The following is a 19,777-nucleotide window of genomic DNA, read 5'->3' on the forward strand; positions in this document are numbered from 1 at the left end:
AAATATGCGTGAATACTTTATACAGTTTTTCATTCTATCAATTTTGAAGCCTGGTTGTTTGATGTGGAGTATGATTCTTTCTTCTCCAATTCAACAACCATTTTCTCAAGAAATCTGCACAATAAAACAATCATTTTAAATGAGTAACCCCACATAAATTTGCTCCAACATGGAGTAATGTAGAGTGCTAGGAAACAAGTTCTTCAGAAAGGATGGGGCTTTTGAGGTTGGAGTAGTATGGGGAGGGAGAGGAAGAGTATTCCAGAGTAGGGGAGCGAGGAAAGGGGGAGAGCCGAAATAAGGTAGCACTTGGGGCTTGAGTAGTGGCAAGGATGTGGGCCGAGGAATATTGTAGCGAGTGAGGCGGAGAATAGGGAGTGCGATGAGCAGATAGGTAGGGAGGGGCAAGTCCATGGATAGTTTTGAAGACACAATGTTTATACTTAGCTCTCTTTGTTTCATAGATAACCAGCCAATATGGTGATGAGCAGAGGAGGCAGAGGTAAAGCAAGAGATTTTGTGAAAAGTGTGTGGACCACGAAGTTGAGGACCATGTCCAGAGTTAAAAAGCATAGTTGCGTAGGCCATAAAGGAGATTGACACAATGGTTAGATCGAGGAAGGACTGAGGTGGATATAAGCTGTTATGCAGTGTTGAAAGGAAGAAAACTACAGATTTTTCTGATTTTGAGGGGTTGAGCATGGCTACAGTGGCAGCTTTGATGATCAAGACCGAGTTGTGAGATGGGTCGAAGATGACACCAAGGTTACAAGCAGAAGCAGAGCAAGCAAGGTAGTCAGGAGAGAACTGAAAAAGAGGGGGAGAGGAAGAAATAGTCTGTTTGGCTGTGAAGTAGAGAACTTCAGCCTTAGTGTAGATGAGCATGAGCGAGTGACATGCCATCCAATATTTGATGGTGGAGAGACAATTTGACATTTTTGATAACAGCTCATCGGATAAGGAGAGAAAGGAGAAGATCTGATTCTCATCAGCGAAGAAGTGAGAGGAGAAGCAGTAAGAGGAGATCAGGGTGTCAAGAGCTGAAATATAGAGAGTGAAGTGAAGTGGACCAAGGACAAACCATTTGGGAAATCCAACAGTAAGGGGGTGAGTGAGGAGGTTAGGCTGTTCCAGGACATCTGAGAGTATCTAGAGGCAAGGTATGAAGCAAGCCAAGCAAGGGCCTTCTCACTGATGCAAGGCATTAATTAGGTTTCAAAAATTGATTAGCAAAGTTTGCTCATTACCATTTTTTTGATTAGCAAACAGACCCATTTGATTAGCGATGTTGTACTAATATTGTTAATTTCACCAGAGGTTATTTGAAAAGATATGAAATGAGCAATAATACAGCAGTTTTGCATACCGATGAAATAAGACATTAGTTAGAGCAGACAGGCCTTGTAAATTCTTTAAAATTCTGCTAAACCGGCAGGTCAGGTAACTTAGTTTCCCTATTCAACCTAAGAGAAATGCACTCGACCCATTGCGATGGAGGACAACAAATTTAAAATATGATTTGTGTACAATGGTGCATTTCACTGCAAACTCGCTTTGTTTGGCACACTGCTGCCACCAAGAGGCCATCCATACACAGTGACACTTTTGTTTGACATTTAGTGAAAAGTAAATGTCACATAAAAGTTTCAAGCATCTCTTGCAAATGCTACTCGCCCTTCATAAAATATACTCGACAATGCGACTTGGTAAAAGGACTTTGCGAGCCACAGCTAAGTGCCTGTAAATGTAAAAGGTTAGCTGCATGAATGAACACAAATAAGTAGATATGATAAAAAGCTCTGTAAACAGTTTGGCCAGCTGTCTCCTGCAAGTGTAAATATATAATGCAATTATAATCATAAAGCAAACCGAGCTCTGAGGGCTAACTACACTGTTTGGTATTGCAATAGATATGTAGATGTTAAGATTGGATGGAACTATTGATCACTACTTTGCGTAAGCATCTACCTCACTTTTTGTATTTATTATCAAAGAGGAAAGAAAGAGACTAAGCAGAGTGGGTTGTGCAGCAGGCAGAGAACTGAGCAAACTAGATGAAATATTGTAGATTGTGGTCATCTCAATTTCAGGGTACCTGGTATAAAGCAACTGGGTAATAATATAGAATGTAAGGGAGTAATGGGTCGCTCATGGGTTGAGCATCAGTTCCAAGATGTATGCAGCCTGCAGGTTACCGAACTAGGTTTGCCATCAAAAGCACTTAATCATGTGATCAAGTACATTTTCAAAAGTGTTCACTCGTCAATATGATGCATCTTCCCCAACAAAATGAAATATAGTTGACACATGACATATGGGGGGTAATTCATAGAAATCAGCGCAAAAGTGGCGCACGCTGCTGGCGCACAGTGTGCGCGTGCGAATCCCTGCGCCAGCCGCGTGCGCTAAAATCCATTTCCGCGCACAGCGTATTCATGGATTCCAGCTACCAAAACCAGCCGTGGCGCACAGTGGCGCAGCGACCCTGCAGCAGCGCCAGTTACGCCCCCAAGAACGCCTCTCGCGCAGGGAAAAGCCATCAAAATCCCCAATCCAGCGCAAAGGGCTGCGCTAACCCTGTACCAGCACGGCAAGCGGGCTATGTGTATCACTGGGGTGCGCGGGAAGTTGCACACGCGATTTCAGCAGAGTACGTGTATTTCAGGGGTGCGTGGGAAGTTCCACACGCGATTTCAGCAGGGTACGTGTATTTCAGGGGTGCGCGGGAAGTTCCACACGCGATTTCAGCAGGGTACGTGTATTTCAGGGGTGCGCAGGAAGTTCCACACGCGATTTCAACAGGCTACGTGTATTTCAGGGGTGCGCGGGAAGTTCCACACGCGATTTCAGCAGGGTACGTGTATTTCATGGGTGCGCGGGAAGTTCCACACGCGATTGGCTCCGTGCGAGCAGGGTACGTGTATTTCAGGGGTGCGCGGGAAGTTCCACACGCGATTTCAGCAGGGTACGTGTATTTCAGGGATGCGTGGGAAGTTCCACACGCGATTTCATCAGGGTACGTGTATTTCAGGGGTGCGCGGGAAGATACACACGCGATTTCATCAAGGTACGTGTATTTCGGGGGTGCGCGGGAAGTTCCACACGTGATTTCAGCAGGGTACTTGTATTTCAGGGGTGCGCGGGAAGTTCCACACGCGATTTCAGCAGGGTACGTGTATTTCAGGGGTGCGCGGGAAGTTCCACATGCGATTTCAGCAGGGTACGTGTATTTCAGGGGTGCGCAGGAAGTTCCACACGCGATTTCAGCAGGGTACGTGTATTTCAGGGGTGCGCGGGAAGTTCCACACGCGATTGGCCCCGTGCGAGCAGGGTACGCGTATTTCAGGGGTGCGCGGGAAGTTACACACGCAATTTCATCAGGTTACGTGTATTTCAGGGGTGCGCGGGAAGTTCCACATGCGATTTCAGCAGGGTACGTGTATTTCAGGGGTGCGCGGGAAGTTCCACACGCGATTTCATCAGGGTACGTGTATTTCAGGGGTGCGCAGGAAGTTCCACATGCGATTTCAGCAGGGTACGTGTATTTCAGGGGTGCGCAGGAAGTTCCACACGCGATTTCAGCAGGGTGCGTGTATTTCAGGGGTGCGCGGGAAGTTCCACACGCGATTGGCCCCGTGCGAGCAGGGTACGCGTATTTCAGGGATGCGTGGGAAGTTCCACACGCGATTTCAGCAGGGTACGTGTATTTCAGGGGTGCGCGGGAAGTTCCACACGCGATTTCAGCAGGGTACGTGTATTTCAGGGGACCTGGGGAGTACTACACGTGAATTGGCCGTGTGGGTCCTCCCAGGTGTTCGCTCTACAACCTCCACGGCCCCTGCAGGCAGCCCACACCACGGGGGACTACCCTGCACCCCTGCTCATGTCCCGCAGGCAGCCCATCCACCATGGGCATGCCCCCCAGCCAAGCCACATGTCACCTTACACTACTGATCAACAATGCATGTCTCCCTGCACCCCCACCCCCCAGCAATCAGGGGCACCCTCCACCAGGCCCCCACTCCTGTCTCCCACCACCCCCACCCCCCAGCACTGTGGGGCACCCTCCACCAGGCCCCCACCCATGTCTCCCACCACACCCACCCCCCAGCAGTGCAGGTGCACCCTCCACCAGGCCCCCACCCATATCTCCCACCACCCCCACCCCCCAGCACTGTGGGGCACCTGCCAGCAGGCCCCCACCCATGTATGTCCAAATCATGTCTCCCACCATCCCCACCCCCCAGCACTGTGGGGCACCTGCCAGCAGGCCCCAACCCATGTCCAACTCATGTCCCCCTGCACACCCACCCCCCAGCACCGTGGGGCACCTGCCAGCAGGCCCCCACCCATGTCCAACTCATGTTCCCCCCTCACCCCCTAGCACTGTGGGGCACCTACCAGCAGGCCCCCACCCATGTCTCCCACCACCCCCACCCCCCAGCACTGTGGGGCACCCTCCACCAGGCCCCCACCCATGTCCAACTCATGTCTCCCACCACCCCCACCCCCCAGCAGTGCAGGGGCACCCTCCACCAGGCCCCCACCCATGTCTCCCACCACCCCCACCCCCCAGCACTGTGGGGCACCTGCCAGCAGGCCCCCACCCATGTCCAACTCATGTTCCCCACCACCCCCACCCCCCAGCACTGTGGGGCACCTGCCAGCAGGCCCCCACCCATGTCTCCCACCACCCCCACCCCCCAGCACTGTGGGGCACCCTCCACCAGGCCCCCACCCATGTCTCCCACCACCCCCACCCCCCAGCAGTGCAAGGGGAACCTCCACCAGGCCCCCACCCATGTCCAACTCATGTCTCCCACCACCCCCACCCCCCAGCAGTGCAGGGACACCCTCCACCAGGCCCCCACCCATGTCTCCCACCACCCCCACCCCCCAGCACTGTGGGGCACCTGCCAGCAGGCCCCAACTCATGTTCCCCAGCCAACATGTCATCACAATCTAGATCCCTGGTCCCTATGGTCAGCCTCCAAATGCAGAACACCCACACGAGTATTGCATCCACCCACTCATAATTAGCAATTACATGACAGAAAACCAATTGCAAGTTTCGAAACAAACACATGTCCCTCACATACACCCAATGGGTGTCAGTGAATCTCAAAACCCATATCATGACATGCATGAAACCAATGAGATGATACTACACATTGAAGTTCGATAAAAAAAATGTATTAAAGGAAACATAAATAGAATCAAAAATAAAGAAACAGAAATGGGAATGTACAAAAATGAAAAGAAGCATGTCCGTGAAAAAAAGCAAAACCAAAAATAATCCAAAGTAATGGTGTCCAAAGTCACTGTCCACAAAAGAAAATCCAATGGGAAATAATAATTGAAAGCCATTGCTCCATGGGTAAATTGTGAAAGAAAAATAAAATCCAACAGTGAACTATGTACAGACGAACAAGCCAGGGTCCATTATCCCAACAAAAGAAATGAAACCTATCTAACTACACTAACTAATAAAATAAACTATATACAAAAATGTGGCCAATATCCAAAAGGTCCAAAATAAAGCAAAAAACAAAGGAAACCTAACACTACCTACATAACTATGTACAAGGGCAGCGGGCTAGTCTGACGGCTCACTTTTGGATGTCCCGGGCCAGGGCATCATCGAACTCCTGCTCAATGTCCCGGAGACAGTCCTCCTCCATGGCCCAGAGGGTCCGCAGGGCCGTCGCCGTGTCCACCTCCAACCCCCTGCGGATTGCCTCGAGGCACTCAGCCCGCCTCAGGGCCCTCCGCATGGAGTTCTCCGCCCTGACCATTGTGAGCCGTGCCTCTTCCGCCCGCTGCCGCTCTGCATCTATGGCGTGGCCCAACCGCTGCCACACGGAAGACACTCTCTGTCCTGGGTCCTCCTGCCCTCCGGCCGATGCCTGCCCCTCCGATGTTGAAGGCCCCGAGCCTTCATGGCTCCCAACACGTTGCTGCTGCTGTGCCTCTGGCCGTGCACTGCCTCCTGCTGCCTGCACATCCTCCGCCGGCTGGGGTGCAGTCGTTGATGTGGCCACCCCTGCTGGACGTCCGACTCCCGACTGTGGCAGGGATGCCTCCTCCACCAGCCTGGCTGCACCGTCAGAGGCAGCTCCACAGGGCACCCAGGTGACTGATGGGTGGGAAGATGGCACGGAGGACGACAGGCGCGTAGGGGGTTCAGTTGAGGAGGGGTGCGTAACAAGCCCCAGCAAACGGAGGAATCCGGACTGGGTGACCTGTCCCAGCAGGCTGACGTGGTCAACGAGCCATTCGAGATAACGTGCAGTCTCCTCATGAAAAGACTGCAGGTCACCTCGCATGCCATCTCATCAGCCTTCCCATGTCAACTGTGGCTCAGTCCTGCGTTGCACACATGTTTAAGGTCTGTCAATCTGTGTGGCTCACAGGCCTCAGCCTGTTCAATCACCAATGACTCTGTCCAACTGTTGTTGTGTCTTCTTCACACATGGGCGGAATCCAGAGTTTTTATCATGTGTCCCAGCATCATTTGCAGTGTTGCCACTTGAATCACATTAAGCTGTTGATGCCAGTCAACACTGCCTGTCAATACATAGGTGTATGGTCAGCCTTTTGATACCATGCTAGGCATCCCTGCGTTGGTACTGGGGTGGAGGGGTGCTTGGCTTCTAGATATGGTACACATTGAATGCACGTGATGTCTGAATTTGACATTGCACTGCCTTCACATTTCCTGGCACACACCATGGAGTCCTTGTACATATAGGTAGTGAGTGGCGTACACATTTTCTGCACTGCATAGACCCACTTCCATGGAAACTGCCAACTTTCAACAGGTCTGATCACAGAAGCTACTCAAAGTTGACCCAGCATGCATGCCAGGTTATGTGTTGTGTGTCACATGTCTGCCGGATGCGTTTGCTGTCAGTGTGTGTGTGTGTTGTGTGCTTCTGACATGTGTAGTGACCTTTTTTCTCTCTATTTTTCAGGTGATGACGCAATGGAGGCTGAGGATGGTGTTGTCATGCCAGACACAGGGTTGTTACCACCACATCAACCCGGTACTAGTGGTGGTCGTGGGGTGGTAGGCCATGAAAACCCCCAAGTGCTGCAGTCCATCTTGTCTCTGGCTGCCTATGAGTCCAGCCTTGATGACAACTCTGACGTCCATGTTGAGTTGGATGAGCATCAAGTCCATGTGTCAGGGGTGAGTGATTCTGATGTGGACACTCCTCTGTCTGCGACCCCTGCACTGTCTTGGTTCCTCCGCCCGTGGTGGATCGGGACGCAGGGTCACCCTCCACACCAGTCACTGATGTGCCTGGGACATCAGGTCGACGGGGCATGTAGTCGTGCACCCACGGGCGGTGCCAACACAGCGAGTACCCCTGGTCCTTGGGTCCCGCAGGGGTCAAGCCCGGCAATGCGGTCGCCGCGCGCAAACGCAGTATACTGAGTGGGAGCAAGACATGACTGCCAATTCCGAACGGCAGTGGGCAGCAATGGAGAACATCGCTGAGAGCATGGAGCATGTGGCCCGATCTGTGCTCCCCCCTGCTAGGCAGGTGCTTCTTCAGCAGCAGGCAGCACGGTCCACGGCCCGCTCGCTCAGGCTGGGCATGGCGGCCTCAGACAGGGCACGCCAGGCTGAAATGTCGTCTCTGCGTCAAGCAATTGCTGCTCACGCAGAGGCGCACATGGATGCCCTGAGGGAGGAGTATGCTTCCCTCAGATCCACTCTGGGTGTCCTTATGATGTCCCAGAGGCAGCAGGCAGAGGAGAGGTTTGCACAGCTTGAGCGTACCATCTCGGCTGAGCTACAGGCTTGCCGGGAGGTGCAGCGGTTGTCCAGCCAGGCCTTGTAGGAGGAACTCCGTGTTACACGTGCTACCTTGCAAAAGGAAGCACGTGTATCAGGTGAGGTTCTGCATGCAGACCTATGTCACATCGCCACACAGAACCAGGCTCACCCGCCCGGAAGACTTGCTGCCGACGAGGGGCAAGCTGCGGCTAGGCGTGGCCAGGCTACTGTGCCACGTCCTCCTTTCCAGGATGAGCCAGACTCGGACGACCATCTATCTCCCACGTAGGTCGGGCTGTGCAGGCGTTGAGCCCATGGAGGTTTTTTTTTTGGCTCAGCATCATCGCATGTGGATGTTGAGCAGCACCCTGTACCTCCCCCCTCCTGGGTGCCTCCCCACCCCCCCGGGTCGTATGTGGCCATTTTTGATTTTTCTTTTAGTTTAGTTAGTTAAGTTTCTGTTTGATAGTTAGTTTAATTAGGTAATGTAGGTTTTCCATTGTTAGTGTAATTAGTTAATAGTTGATTTAGTTTAAAATTGCTTGTCTATTGTGCTTTCATGTGACCGTGCGGTGCTTTGTGGCTTTTGAAGGCATCCACTGTCTGTTCCAGCTGGGCCTTTCACGCTTGTCTTGTGTAAGTGTTTGCTGCTTGGGGTCTTTGACTCACATATGCCACTCCTGCCTCCCTTATCCATGGGCTCGCAAGGATGGTTCGGTGTCACAGACTTTTACACAAGGGCTTTGGACTGTCATATCTGTGGCATGTCTGGTGCTGTGTGACTGGTGTTGATACCCCTAGTGGGGATGATTTTGGTGTTATTGTCCACTGTGCAGCTTTTGCTAGATGGGGTGTGTCATGATTAATGTGTACATTAATTGCTATGCATTGTGTAGTATGTTTCTTATCTTTACTGTACACGTGCTTGTTGCAATTCATGCTGTAGATAGTGTTCCACACTTTGGATGTGGAAGATGGACTGATGGTGTGATTTATGATGTGACTCTCTGACATGGTCAACTAATGAGATGCCTGATGAGACACACACAGATGACTTTGAAGCATTAATCATGTGTTTCATGCCCTTTCTGCAGGGGGATGAGCCTCCAGAGCACCTTTGCCAGCAGACACGGCCCATTGGACGACGGAATTCTGGACACGTTTGTTGGTGCCCACATGCACATGGGTGCACGAGCAGAGGCACAGGGATTGCAGACCTACATCCTAGACCTGCTGACGTGTTCCAAGGAACTCCAGTCAAGGTGAGCAGCACAGGGGGGCCACAACACAGCAAAGCTTGCACCAGGCGAGTTGCACATGCAGGCTTAGTCACAGCACTGAGGGTGAGCTTAGACAAATATTGGTGTTGAAGCACACAATGCAGCTCACATGTGTTAGTGGACTGATGGCTGTTGATTGTAAGGTTGTCTGGGACACGTGCAGGGGCAGTGGCACATACCCTCCGGTACACCAAGGTTCATTGAGGCACTTGTATCAACCATGTAGCCTTCCGAGACATGGAAAGGGGCAGCTCACAGGGACATACAGCAAGGGACATACTTGGGTGCAGTGCATATCATTTCCATTTACTTTATGATAAATGCACTGCCAACTTTGTTTCGGTCATGGTGGTGCGCAACTTGCTCAGAAGTCATGGCTTGCTATATGGGTCTGTCTGCTTACCCAGGGAACATTGCATGTTGTGTGAATTGTGACACATTGGTGTTCCATTTGCCACGCACCCACCGGCGGCTGACTTACTGCATTGACTGTGTATGACCCGTCACAGGGGTAATGTTACATATGGGTACGAAGCATCTACACCAGATTGTCTGTTTGGAGAGTAGTTTGTTGCTATGGGGCATGTTTGGTGTTGTGTTTTTGTGTAATTGGCACGTACAGGTTGTTGACTGTGGCTCTCTTTGCAGCATTGCAGTGCTCCTGTAACCGGACCTGAGAGTGCGCAGGCAGGAGGCCAGCACTCAAAACCAGAGCTAAGTGTCTTGTTGTTTTTCTTTCAAACTGCTCTGCATAGGCTTGCTGGGGAGTGTACTAATGCATGGATGTATGTGTGGTTCAATTTGGTATGTTTTTTTCCCCCTAATCACCCGGAATCCTATGCAATTTTGAACCCTGTACCCTCTACCCAGTGTTCCTGCTTCCCGTACCTATCCAAACAACATTCCCTAACCCTCTTTCCCCGCTGGGGTTGCGGATGCCTGTGTAAGCCCAGAACTTGCAGGCGCCAAAACCCTAGAGGGGGTGGTTGGTTCATACCACTCCTAAGCCTGGACTACAGAAGGCCATGACAATGATGTCCAAGTTTGTTTGGATTGTGTATGTGTTCATGCAGGTAGTACATTTTCGTGCATTCCCTGGTTTCATGTGTCATTCCTCCTCCCCTCTCCTGCCACTCATTCCAGTCATCCAGTGTGTCAACACCTGTCCCGACTGCATATCCCTGAACCTCCTTCCTCACCAGGGTCTCAGGGGCCTGTGTGAGTTTGACCTTGCAGGCACCCGGGACACGGTGGGGGTGGTTGTTTCGTGACACTTCCGGGCCTGTACACGGGACCTGTGACAGTACACATCCGTTCATGGTGCATCATCCTATGTCATGTACCACACATGGTTCACATCCTGTTGTGACATTGTTTTACTGTGCTACCTTGGTTGTTGCATCATCGTGGTAGTACTTGGCCTTTGTGAGGTACTGCTACGTCAAGTCATCTACTGGAGGGTGTTCTGGTTCGTTTTTCTGGCTTGGATTTTGTCATTTTGGAAATGAGTGTGGATTCTGAGGGTGCAGGCACCTTTTTACACACAAGGTGGGAGATGGTGACGAAGGGTGAAGGTGATCATGTGGCCAGGTGGAATTGAGGTTTGAAGGCTCCATGACCCAGGTGCAGTTGTTCAGTGGGTCATGGTCATTTGTGAGGGAGGGGGGGGGTTGTTGTTGATGGGTGATGGGAACTCTGACATTGTAATGGTGGTATCCTATGCACATGTTGTGTTCTGCTGATCAATGCCTGTTCATGTGTTGTGTTTACCTTTCAGGTGCGAGGGGATAGTTGTGGTTTGACATGCTGGGGTGTACACATGGTGAATGTTCACATGTGATATGTAGAGAACACTGATGGTCATTTGAGTGCACATGCATATGTGGAGTGCATGTCCTTGCAGAACCACACACTTGCACTCTGATGCACTACATGTACTCCCACCCTTGCATATCCACGTGTACACTGTTTGCCTTCTGGTGGCCACTGTGTCCCTGCAGCAAATGTTCAATGACCAATTATGGATCCTGTACATGCCTAATTTGGTTTTTGATGTGGTCTGTCACTTAGATGTGATGCTCAGGGTGTGCATCACACACAATGGCTGTTCACTGTGCTGTGCGCTGAGCAGTGTGTTGCAGGAGTAGGACACAGCACACAGAAGCTGCAGTGTTGATTTTGCAATGCACAATGTGCATGTAGACAGGCATTCATTGTTATGTTACGTCTACAACTCTTGTAATGCATTTTGAAATGACTTATTTTGGGTGGGAGGTTGTTGGTCTGTCATTTCATCTGATTCCAGGTCAGGCATCATTGTCTGATGCCACTGTAGATTTTGGACTTGGCAATGTGTACCTTATCGTTACTGTGTTGGTGTATGGGTATTGCTTGCCATGTCATGTTGTGGTTTGGGAGGGTTTGAGTGACATGACAGTGATGGCCATGGCCTGTTTTGCAGGTGTGTGATGCACACCTTGCATGTCAGGGTCATCCGCTTCTCAGAGCAACTAGCTGGGGGTAGATCTCTCTCCGCGGCAGGGCCCTCCCTCTGGAACAGCCTTCCTGCCTCACTTGAACTTGAGGGGAACCATCTCCGGTTCGGGAAGCACCTCAAGACCTTCCTCTTTGCTTCTGCTTTCTCTCTGCCTCTCCCTTGCGGAATTCTTCACTGGAACTGCACTGGAGCTGCAACTGGGCCACTCTCACCAATCTCGGTCCCTGGCCCAGCCACTCTCCACTTGCACTGCCTCCCTGGCAACCCCTGCACTACGGGACTGTCTCTCTATCCCTACAGCCCCCCCTTCCCAGCACTTGTCTGCACTTACCTTTGCAGTTGCCACCAGCCGACCTATGTATTTGTTTTTTGGTCTACTTCCCCTGTACTGCACTCCCCCTCTACCCTTCCCCTTGCACTTTTCCCTTCCCCCTACCCCTGCACTTGCACAATCTAAATGACACCTTGTCTAGTAGTACCGTTGTCCGTCTTCCCTTGTTCCCCCCTCCCTGCATCATCGCACCTTGAAATACTTGTATATAGGCCATATCATGTCATATGTCATATGTGTGCCTTTTGGTCACACAGGATAGCTTGTGTTTAAGTAGCTAGGGATGCAGACGATGTGGCACTTCCATGGCAACTGTCTCAGGGTGGTAGGGTTGTGACAGTTGACTGTCTCTTTGTCATCATCGATTGTCACCTGGTATGTGCCCGGCCTGTGTGCACTCCGCAGGGGTGGGAGTTTAGGTGAAGAATGTGGCCACAAGCTGGGTCCGGGCTTCCTCGCCACGTGCCCTGTCCCCTCCCATGGGCAGCGCCTGTGCCTGTGGTTGGGGATGTGGGGGCACCACCATGTCCACCGGGACGCCCTGCCGTGTTGCAACATTGTGCAGGACACATGCTGCCACAATGATCCTGCACACTACTGGTGATGCATAGAGTAGTTGCCCGCCAGAGCGTTCAAGGGAGCGGAAACGTGACTTGAGCACTCCGAATGTGCGCTCCACTATGGCCCTGGTTGCAATATGGGCGGCGTTGTATCTTACCTGGAGTGGTGTGGTGGGGTTCAGGAGTGGTGTCAGCATGTGGTTACTCAGAGGGTAGGCACTGTCCCCGGGGGAGGTGATAATAGTTGAGATTATTAGGGTTTGGGTATTTGTCTGTGTGTGACTTGCATGCATGTGCAAGGGCATTTGTACTCACCTAGGAGCCATGTGTCGCCATGCTGCCCAGCTTCCAGGGCCCGGCTCAGGGCGGACATTCTGTATATGAAACTGTCATGGGTGGAGCCAGGGTAGTTGGCATAGACAGAGGTGATGATTCCCTTTGCATCGCATACCACCTGTACATTGATGGAATGCCAGTGCTTGCGGTTTCGGTAGATGTGCTCAGTGGCCCTAGATGGACGTAGGGCCACATGGGTGCAATCTATGGCACCGAGCACTTTGGGGAAGTGTGCCACCCTGAAAAAATCCAGGACAACGGCCTGCCTTTCTGCGGGTGTTCTGGGCATGTATATGTGCCTGCGGACTGAGGGGCGCGCTGTCATGATTGCCAGCACCTGGTGTAGGCAGCGTGACTGCGTGGCCTGTGAGACCCACCCACTATGGCAGTAGTCCGCTGAAATGACCCAGTGGCCAAAAAATGCAGGACATTGAGCAGCTTCTCCAAGGGGCTCAATGCTTGTGAGCAAAGGGTGGGGGATGTAAGGTCATCTTCCCACTCCCTGACCAGGTCTAGGATGATATGGGGTGGAAACCTATACCTGCCATAGACCTGGTCGTCAGGCATCCCAAAAAGGCTTGTCCGTGGTGCGAAAATGCGTGCCCTGGCTATTCTCCTCCTCCTACGGTGTCCCACGATCAGTGCTGCGACAAATGGGGCATTCATCGTAGCTGTATATACGTGTTTGTTGTTTGCGCGCACTTTTGTACTGTGCGTGGGGATGCTTCCGCCTGCCTTCGTGTGGCGGACGCGTTGACGCCTGTGTGCGTCTTTTGCCGTGCGCGGGTTTCCCGTATTCGAATCCATGAATACGGGTTGTTCGCGTGCGTGTGGGCGTTCCGTGTAGTTCCCTGCAGTACTTCCCCAGTTACGCCTTCTTTTTCACGCGTTGTTCCCCATTCCGCGCGTTACGCCCACTGTTCCGCCCACTTTGGTTGTGTGCGCTATGTGCGCTTTTGCTGTGTGCGTAGCGCACACCGTGTATGCCTGCGTGCGCCATGGCTGGATTGGGCGCACGGACAGCGGGAAACACGCGCAGCGTCTTCCTTGAATCGCACGCGTGCGCTGCGTTTCTCACGCTTGCGCTCCCTTGCGCCTGCTTGCGCATGGATTTTCGGCGCATGTTTGTTACATGAATCGGCCCCTTAGATACACTAACCTAAACGTTACTGTAAAGCATGGCGATGATGCATTGTTTTAAAGTATCAATACTCTGATTATGCATTATGTAACATCCTACATTTTAGGAATGGAATTGCAGGACTGTCTTTTAAAAAAAATATAAAGTTGACACATCCTGGTCTTTCCAGACAGGATATAGAAATCTTATTAAAAGTACCATCCCAATTATCACTGGTTTGAAATTATTTGAAAAAGAAATTCTCGCCTAGCACTCACACACATGCCTTTGGCACTTAAGAGTGGAGGAGATGATTACTGCAGCACTTTCTCTCCAATAGGACTTGCAGTGAACAGAGAAAAGAGGAGGAAGAGTGGGCAAGAGAGGAATGGAGGGTGAGCTGTGCTTTCATTGAAGAGGGCAACTTAAATAGCTATCTTTGCTACACAAGTGTCCATTTTATTAGCAAACTGACAGAATTGCATAGCAAATTGCTATGCGACACTGCTTATTTTATACCTTGATGCCAAGGAGAGATCATGTATGCATAATGCATATGAGTAACTGGAGCACAGAGGATGCTGTCTTGTCAAAAATCACACAACGCATTAATGGAAATATGGACTAGTACTCGAATGAAAAATATATGTTTACATATATATGCCTTTTGTGTTCATATGGGGGTCTTACATGATGCCCAGTTGCCGTTTGAAGTAATATAATTCAGGGGAAATGTAAACATTGCTTGATATTTCATATAGATGTGCTACCAGTGACATATGGTGATAGCTTCTGTTGTAGTCATTGCAAAGAGCTTTAACCTCTAAAGTGTCCATTTATTAATTGCGTTTATTTTCTCAAAAGGCGATCAAAGTTGGTGAGCCGATATGGATGTGGAATGAGAGCTGCAGAGATTGCTAGTTCTCACAATACACAGTGTTGTAATAATGGATTGTGGAACAGATTGGAACAGCAAACCAGGTGACCAGACTTTAAAACTATCACTTGACTATGAGATGTATTTGATGTTGCTATATTTCTTCTGTATAAATACTTCATAATTGATAAACATTTGTATTGACTGAATAGTTTACTGAAGGGAGCACTGTCATGATTGTAGTCTCAAGTAATCGCTTTGAACACATACCATAATACAGAGGTTGAACAAAGAAAATGTGGAAATTATGCCATCAGTGGCAGTCGGGAGGACAACAGGACAGAGAAAAACAGGATCTCTTGGGTAGAAAAAAGCATGATCGAATCCCACAGCAGTAAGGAGACCTATCTAAGTTTGCATCTGTATATGTCACATTAGATACGACAAGGTATGATGCATTGTAGCACTTCTAGGTTAGCATGATGGTCTTTGATAAACATGCAAGTGTGAGAGTGTTTGCTGCATAGCAACTCCATTAGCAGGTTCTCACTGCAAACTACCCTGATCAAGCTTTCCTTACCTGTCCGTTTTTTTTTTCATTCATGATTTCTGGTGAGTATTTTTTCCTCTTTATCTAGTAGTGGATTCTGTTAGCAATATTGTTTTTGCCCTGTTTATCGAGTAGATCTATTTCAGCTTTTCGCCACACAGCTTAGAACGTAACTGTGAGTGGACCCTGGTGGAGCCACGTCGCTCTTAGGAATAGACCACGGGCCGTAGGCTGAGCATGCCCACTCCCATGAAGAGTAAGGGAAAGACCTATATATATATACATATATATATATATATATATATATATATATATATATATGTATATATATATATATATATATAAAGGCAAGGGAAATGTGTGGATGCATACCTCATTATGGACTGTGCCGTGCTTTCTTCCGAGGCTGCCATCATTCCATCCTAATCAACATAAGCACCAAGTACTGGAGTGTGGTACTTGACAATTCAGGTTTGTCCCTACTTCTTTTCGGGGACTTTGTGTTTCTTTCTTTTTTTAGGCCTGTTTTGGTATACTGATCGTGGCCTTTGTGTACCTGGACTGAATTTTGCTCACTCCTTATTTTGTTGAGTATACTGTGAGCCACAATAAGAGTTCAGTGGTGCGGGTGAAAACACCAGTGAAGTAACTCCTGAATGTTTTTTCCTGGTTTCCTCACGATTTGCTCTGACTTACCTTCTGGCTCTTCTTTGGTATTGGTGCCTTTGCCACAGTTATTCTACTGTACACCATAGCTAAGACCATGTTACTGAATTTGTTCGACTAACTTCTTGGCTCTGTTTGCTCCAGGCCTGTTTTCTTTCTATCCCGAGTACCTCTTCATTCCACTCTGCCTGCAGGTTTCATTTCCTTTAGCCGACCCTGGGCATTTTTCTGCCTATCCTCTGCCTTTGCCGGCTTCCCTTTCACCAGTGCTTTGACACTTTCCGTCTGGACTGAATTTTACAGTCATTTGCCTGATGGCGGCTTTGAGGATCCATGACCCTTTGACCTTTCCAATGGACCCTGCTCATCTTGGTTGTGAAATTTGTCCCCATGTCATCCGGGTAGGCCTCTTTTGGACTTTTCTTGTTTTTTTGCACCCTCTTACATTCAGGTTGGTAGTGTGACCTATTGTGTTGCTAGGAATGCTTTTGGAGGGACAGGGCTACCTCGTCCTTGTCCTACCACTTTGCGGGATGTGTTTTCTGCGCAGGTGTCCAGTTTGGACCCCTGGCAGCAGCTCTTCATTTTTCCCTTTTAGTGAACAGTACCCATGGGATACCCTTAGGGCACCCATGAATAGGGGTACAACCTTGTACCTCTAGTTTATATTGTTGGGCACATGTGTGTTGCCCACAGAGCAGAGTCTGGGCTGGTGGCAGCTACATGCTGACTTGACAGTGGCTCTGAGCAGCCTCCATTTTGGGATACCCAGGCCTTGCAATAGGAATCAGTGGATTCCTACACAAAGGCAAGATGGCCAGTGTAGCCTCTTGGCTTCTTTTGCCTTTAGCCTTTGTTTCTCAAAGTCCCCAGAAGCCCTGGCTCTGTTCCCTTTCCCTGAATGGCTGTTGGGTGGAAGGACCATATATGGCTCTAAGGCTGCCTCCTGCCAGACTCACTGGGGTCTTCCTAGAGGCTGCTTGTTGTGGGTACACCCTTAGGGTGGGACCTGCATGAATGGAAAGTGGAGTCAATTCTCATTCTGTGTTGTGGGTGTCTGGTTTTGGTTAAGTGACACAATGCCTGAGCCAGCTTTGACTGAAACTGGAATTAATGCAGTGTGTGCTCTGAAAGGCTGGGGAATTGCCTCCAATTCACATCCTGTGCTTTTAGTGTCGGATTTTGATTGAATGGCCGGAATGCCTGTGCGCCTGATTGTGTGCTGACTGCATGAATGCACTTGTGTGTGATTGGCTGACTGAGCTAGATCAGCTGAGTGAACAGGAAGATTTATGTATAACAAGGGACCCCTCACTCACCTCCTTGTCAGAAGCTGAAAGTCAAAACCGAAGCAAGAAGCTGAAGTCGCAAGAAGCTTGTATCCTGGAATCCAGTTGGAGGAAGAAGTTCTGCTGCTGCAACTCTTCAAGAAATCCAAAGACTTCCTTGCTGATTTAAGAACTGAACCCGAAAAGATCTGAATAGGCGACCTCTTACCGTAGCTACGAGGGAAAATCATGCAACTGCTGCTCTTCACCTGAAGTGTCCTGGAAGCCAGTTCTGTGAGCCTGCCATCTGGAGAAGGGATCTTAGTGGGTGCAGAAGAGGCCATCTTGAAGCCAAGAAGTCCATCTGTTTTGCCCAGGCTCTGGAGGAGTGTTTGTGACCGCTGGAAGCCAAGTTGCTGTGTATCTCCTGGAAGAGGGGATACCCTGGCATAGTGCTTGCCGATACCCGGTGCAGCCAAAGTTCCAAGTAATGTGAGAAATCTTCAAGTGGCACTGCAGCCACAAGATCTGTCCACTTTCCCGAATCGGAGAAGATCCATGGTCACTACCTGCAGAGGAGTGCCAGCTGGTGGGTTTCCCACCACAAATCCCTGAAGAAAGTGTCCCGAGGGTCTAGACTTGGTGAGGGTCCTCAGTCCAGTCCAGTGCTCGAGTCCAACTTGCCAGAAGCCACCCTGTCATCCGTGCTGCAGCTGCAGGCCTGAAAAACCTAAAGGCGGCTAACCGCGAAATACTGAAACCTGACACCTACCGCTGCCACTGAACCTGTCGCCACAAAAAGTCATTGACGACCACCAAAGGACTTATCTTCTTTATCCTTGTCGAGGTCCACAGCAAGTTTCATCTTCATGGGACAGCCACAGCCAGTGTAGCAACCCAATAATGGAGACCACCGCAAAAGACATTCATTGCTGCCTTTCCGGCACTGCTTGGTACCCTTCTCCTGCTCGACACCGACGTCCCAGCGATGACTCCTTCCAAGGGGAGGGGGGCCCATCTTCAAGGGGCATCATTGAGTAGAACAGGGAACGCTGCCTCTTCACCTTCCAAGGCACTGTGACAAGGAAGATCCTCTTCTGTTATGCAGACTCAAGACCTCCATCTTTTTTCAATCTCACCACACATATTGGGGGCCATTGCTTGGATCCCGTGATTTATCAAAGTTTAAGTTTAGTAATCTTGAAATAACCCCTGTGAGTTGGTCAGACCTTTCCATGGTAAGCTTTCTAATTTTTAGTCTCCATCGCTCTCAGTCACAAAACACCTCTATTAGGGAGCAACTGTGTTGCCGTAAGAGGGGCCTTGATCTTATCTCCAGTACTCACCTCTTGTAGGATTGATCCTATATGTAATCTACTATTTATTGCACTGAATGTTACTCTAAAGCGATGTCATCTTTGCAATTTAATTGTATTCATAAGGCCCCCCTGAAATATTTAAAAAAATAAACAAGTAACAATAATCTGTGGTATAGCGAAAATCTAAAAAGTCTAAAACAACAATATATAAAAAAAAAATATGGCTTATGTCTAGAGATGTAATTGGCCGCCAGGCGGCTAAATCAGCCTTTTGAGGTCTATAAAAGAGTGATCATACTTGCAAAATCTTCTTTGCAAAAGCATATTGATCTGGTTGGAAACAGACAAAAGCTCTGTTCCTCACCATAGCAAAGATTTTGATTCCTGTCTGCATTAATGCAAGTCAGCCTGTGTCATCTGAAATGGCTAATGAGTTTAATTGTTTTTTTCAGGAAAAGATTAAAACCATTAGAGATAGCATGGACGCCTGGCCTACTGACACTGACATAAGGTCAGAAAAAACTGGTCTTCTGAATTCGCAACGCCATATCCCAAATTCACTTTCGAATGTATTGTGTTCTCCAACATATTCCTCATCTCGTCATGTCCTACAGAACGCGCCCCTTTTGGACTTCCTGGTCCTTGTCTGAACGGGGCTTACACTCCCTGGTACTCCCAACATGGGCCAGTGTGAAACACCTTCCTCACTCTACACGTTGGACGTAGCGTGTTCTATTAATAGACCACGCCCCCCGCGGCTCTTCGCGTCTCAATGCTATTCCGAAGTAGCGACCAGACGTGTGCTCCGTAGCTTGCGGTATTGTTTCCCTGATTCTGTCCCTACTAACTCCATTCCTAGTCCCTCTCCTTTCCTTCTTACTCCTGGACTCGTGTGCTGTGTAGTGCACTTTCTTAATTTCCCGGATTCCTGGATCGTTGCATCCCAGAACTTTAAACGCACGTTGGAGTCGGAAGAGACTTGTGCAGCCTTATTCAAGACCCGATCCGTCCACAAGAATGCATCGACCAAGAAATCCAGCAAAGATCGGACTCAGGTGAGAAGGGGGGAACTCCTTGACAGTTTGAGACGCCACCCGACCAAACTCGATATGGACATGGAAGCGGCCGTTCAGGACCTGATGCGTGGCATGCAAGAACTATCAACCGAGGTACAGAATCTCAAGGTG

General features: G+C 49.7%; 1 protein-coding gene across 3 annotated transcripts in view; it reads left to right on the top strand.

Annotated features, from left to right (window-relative positions):
* INCA1 (inhibitor of CDK, cyclin A1 interacting protein 1) overlaps positions 1-19,777 on the top strand; it is a 1,084,285-nt gene that overhangs the window by 747,745 nt on the left and 316,763 nt on the right. For all 3 annotated transcript variants that reach the window (XM_069605474.1, XM_069606309.1, XM_069607005.1), the window contains one exon: positions 14,775-14,891. In XM_069605474.1, the coding sequence (XP_069461575.1) occupies positions 14,775-14,891 (117 nt within the window). The remainder of the gene's footprint in view (positions 1-14,774; positions 14,892-19,777) is intronic.

This window comes from Ambystoma mexicanum, chromosome 1p (genome assembly GCF_040938575.1).
Source record: "Ambystoma mexicanum isolate Mex_15411 chromosome 1p, UKY_AmexF1_1, whole genome shotgun sequence".
NCBI classification, from domain to species: Eukaryota; Metazoa; Chordata; class Amphibia; order Caudata; family Ambystomatidae; genus Ambystoma; species Ambystoma mexicanum.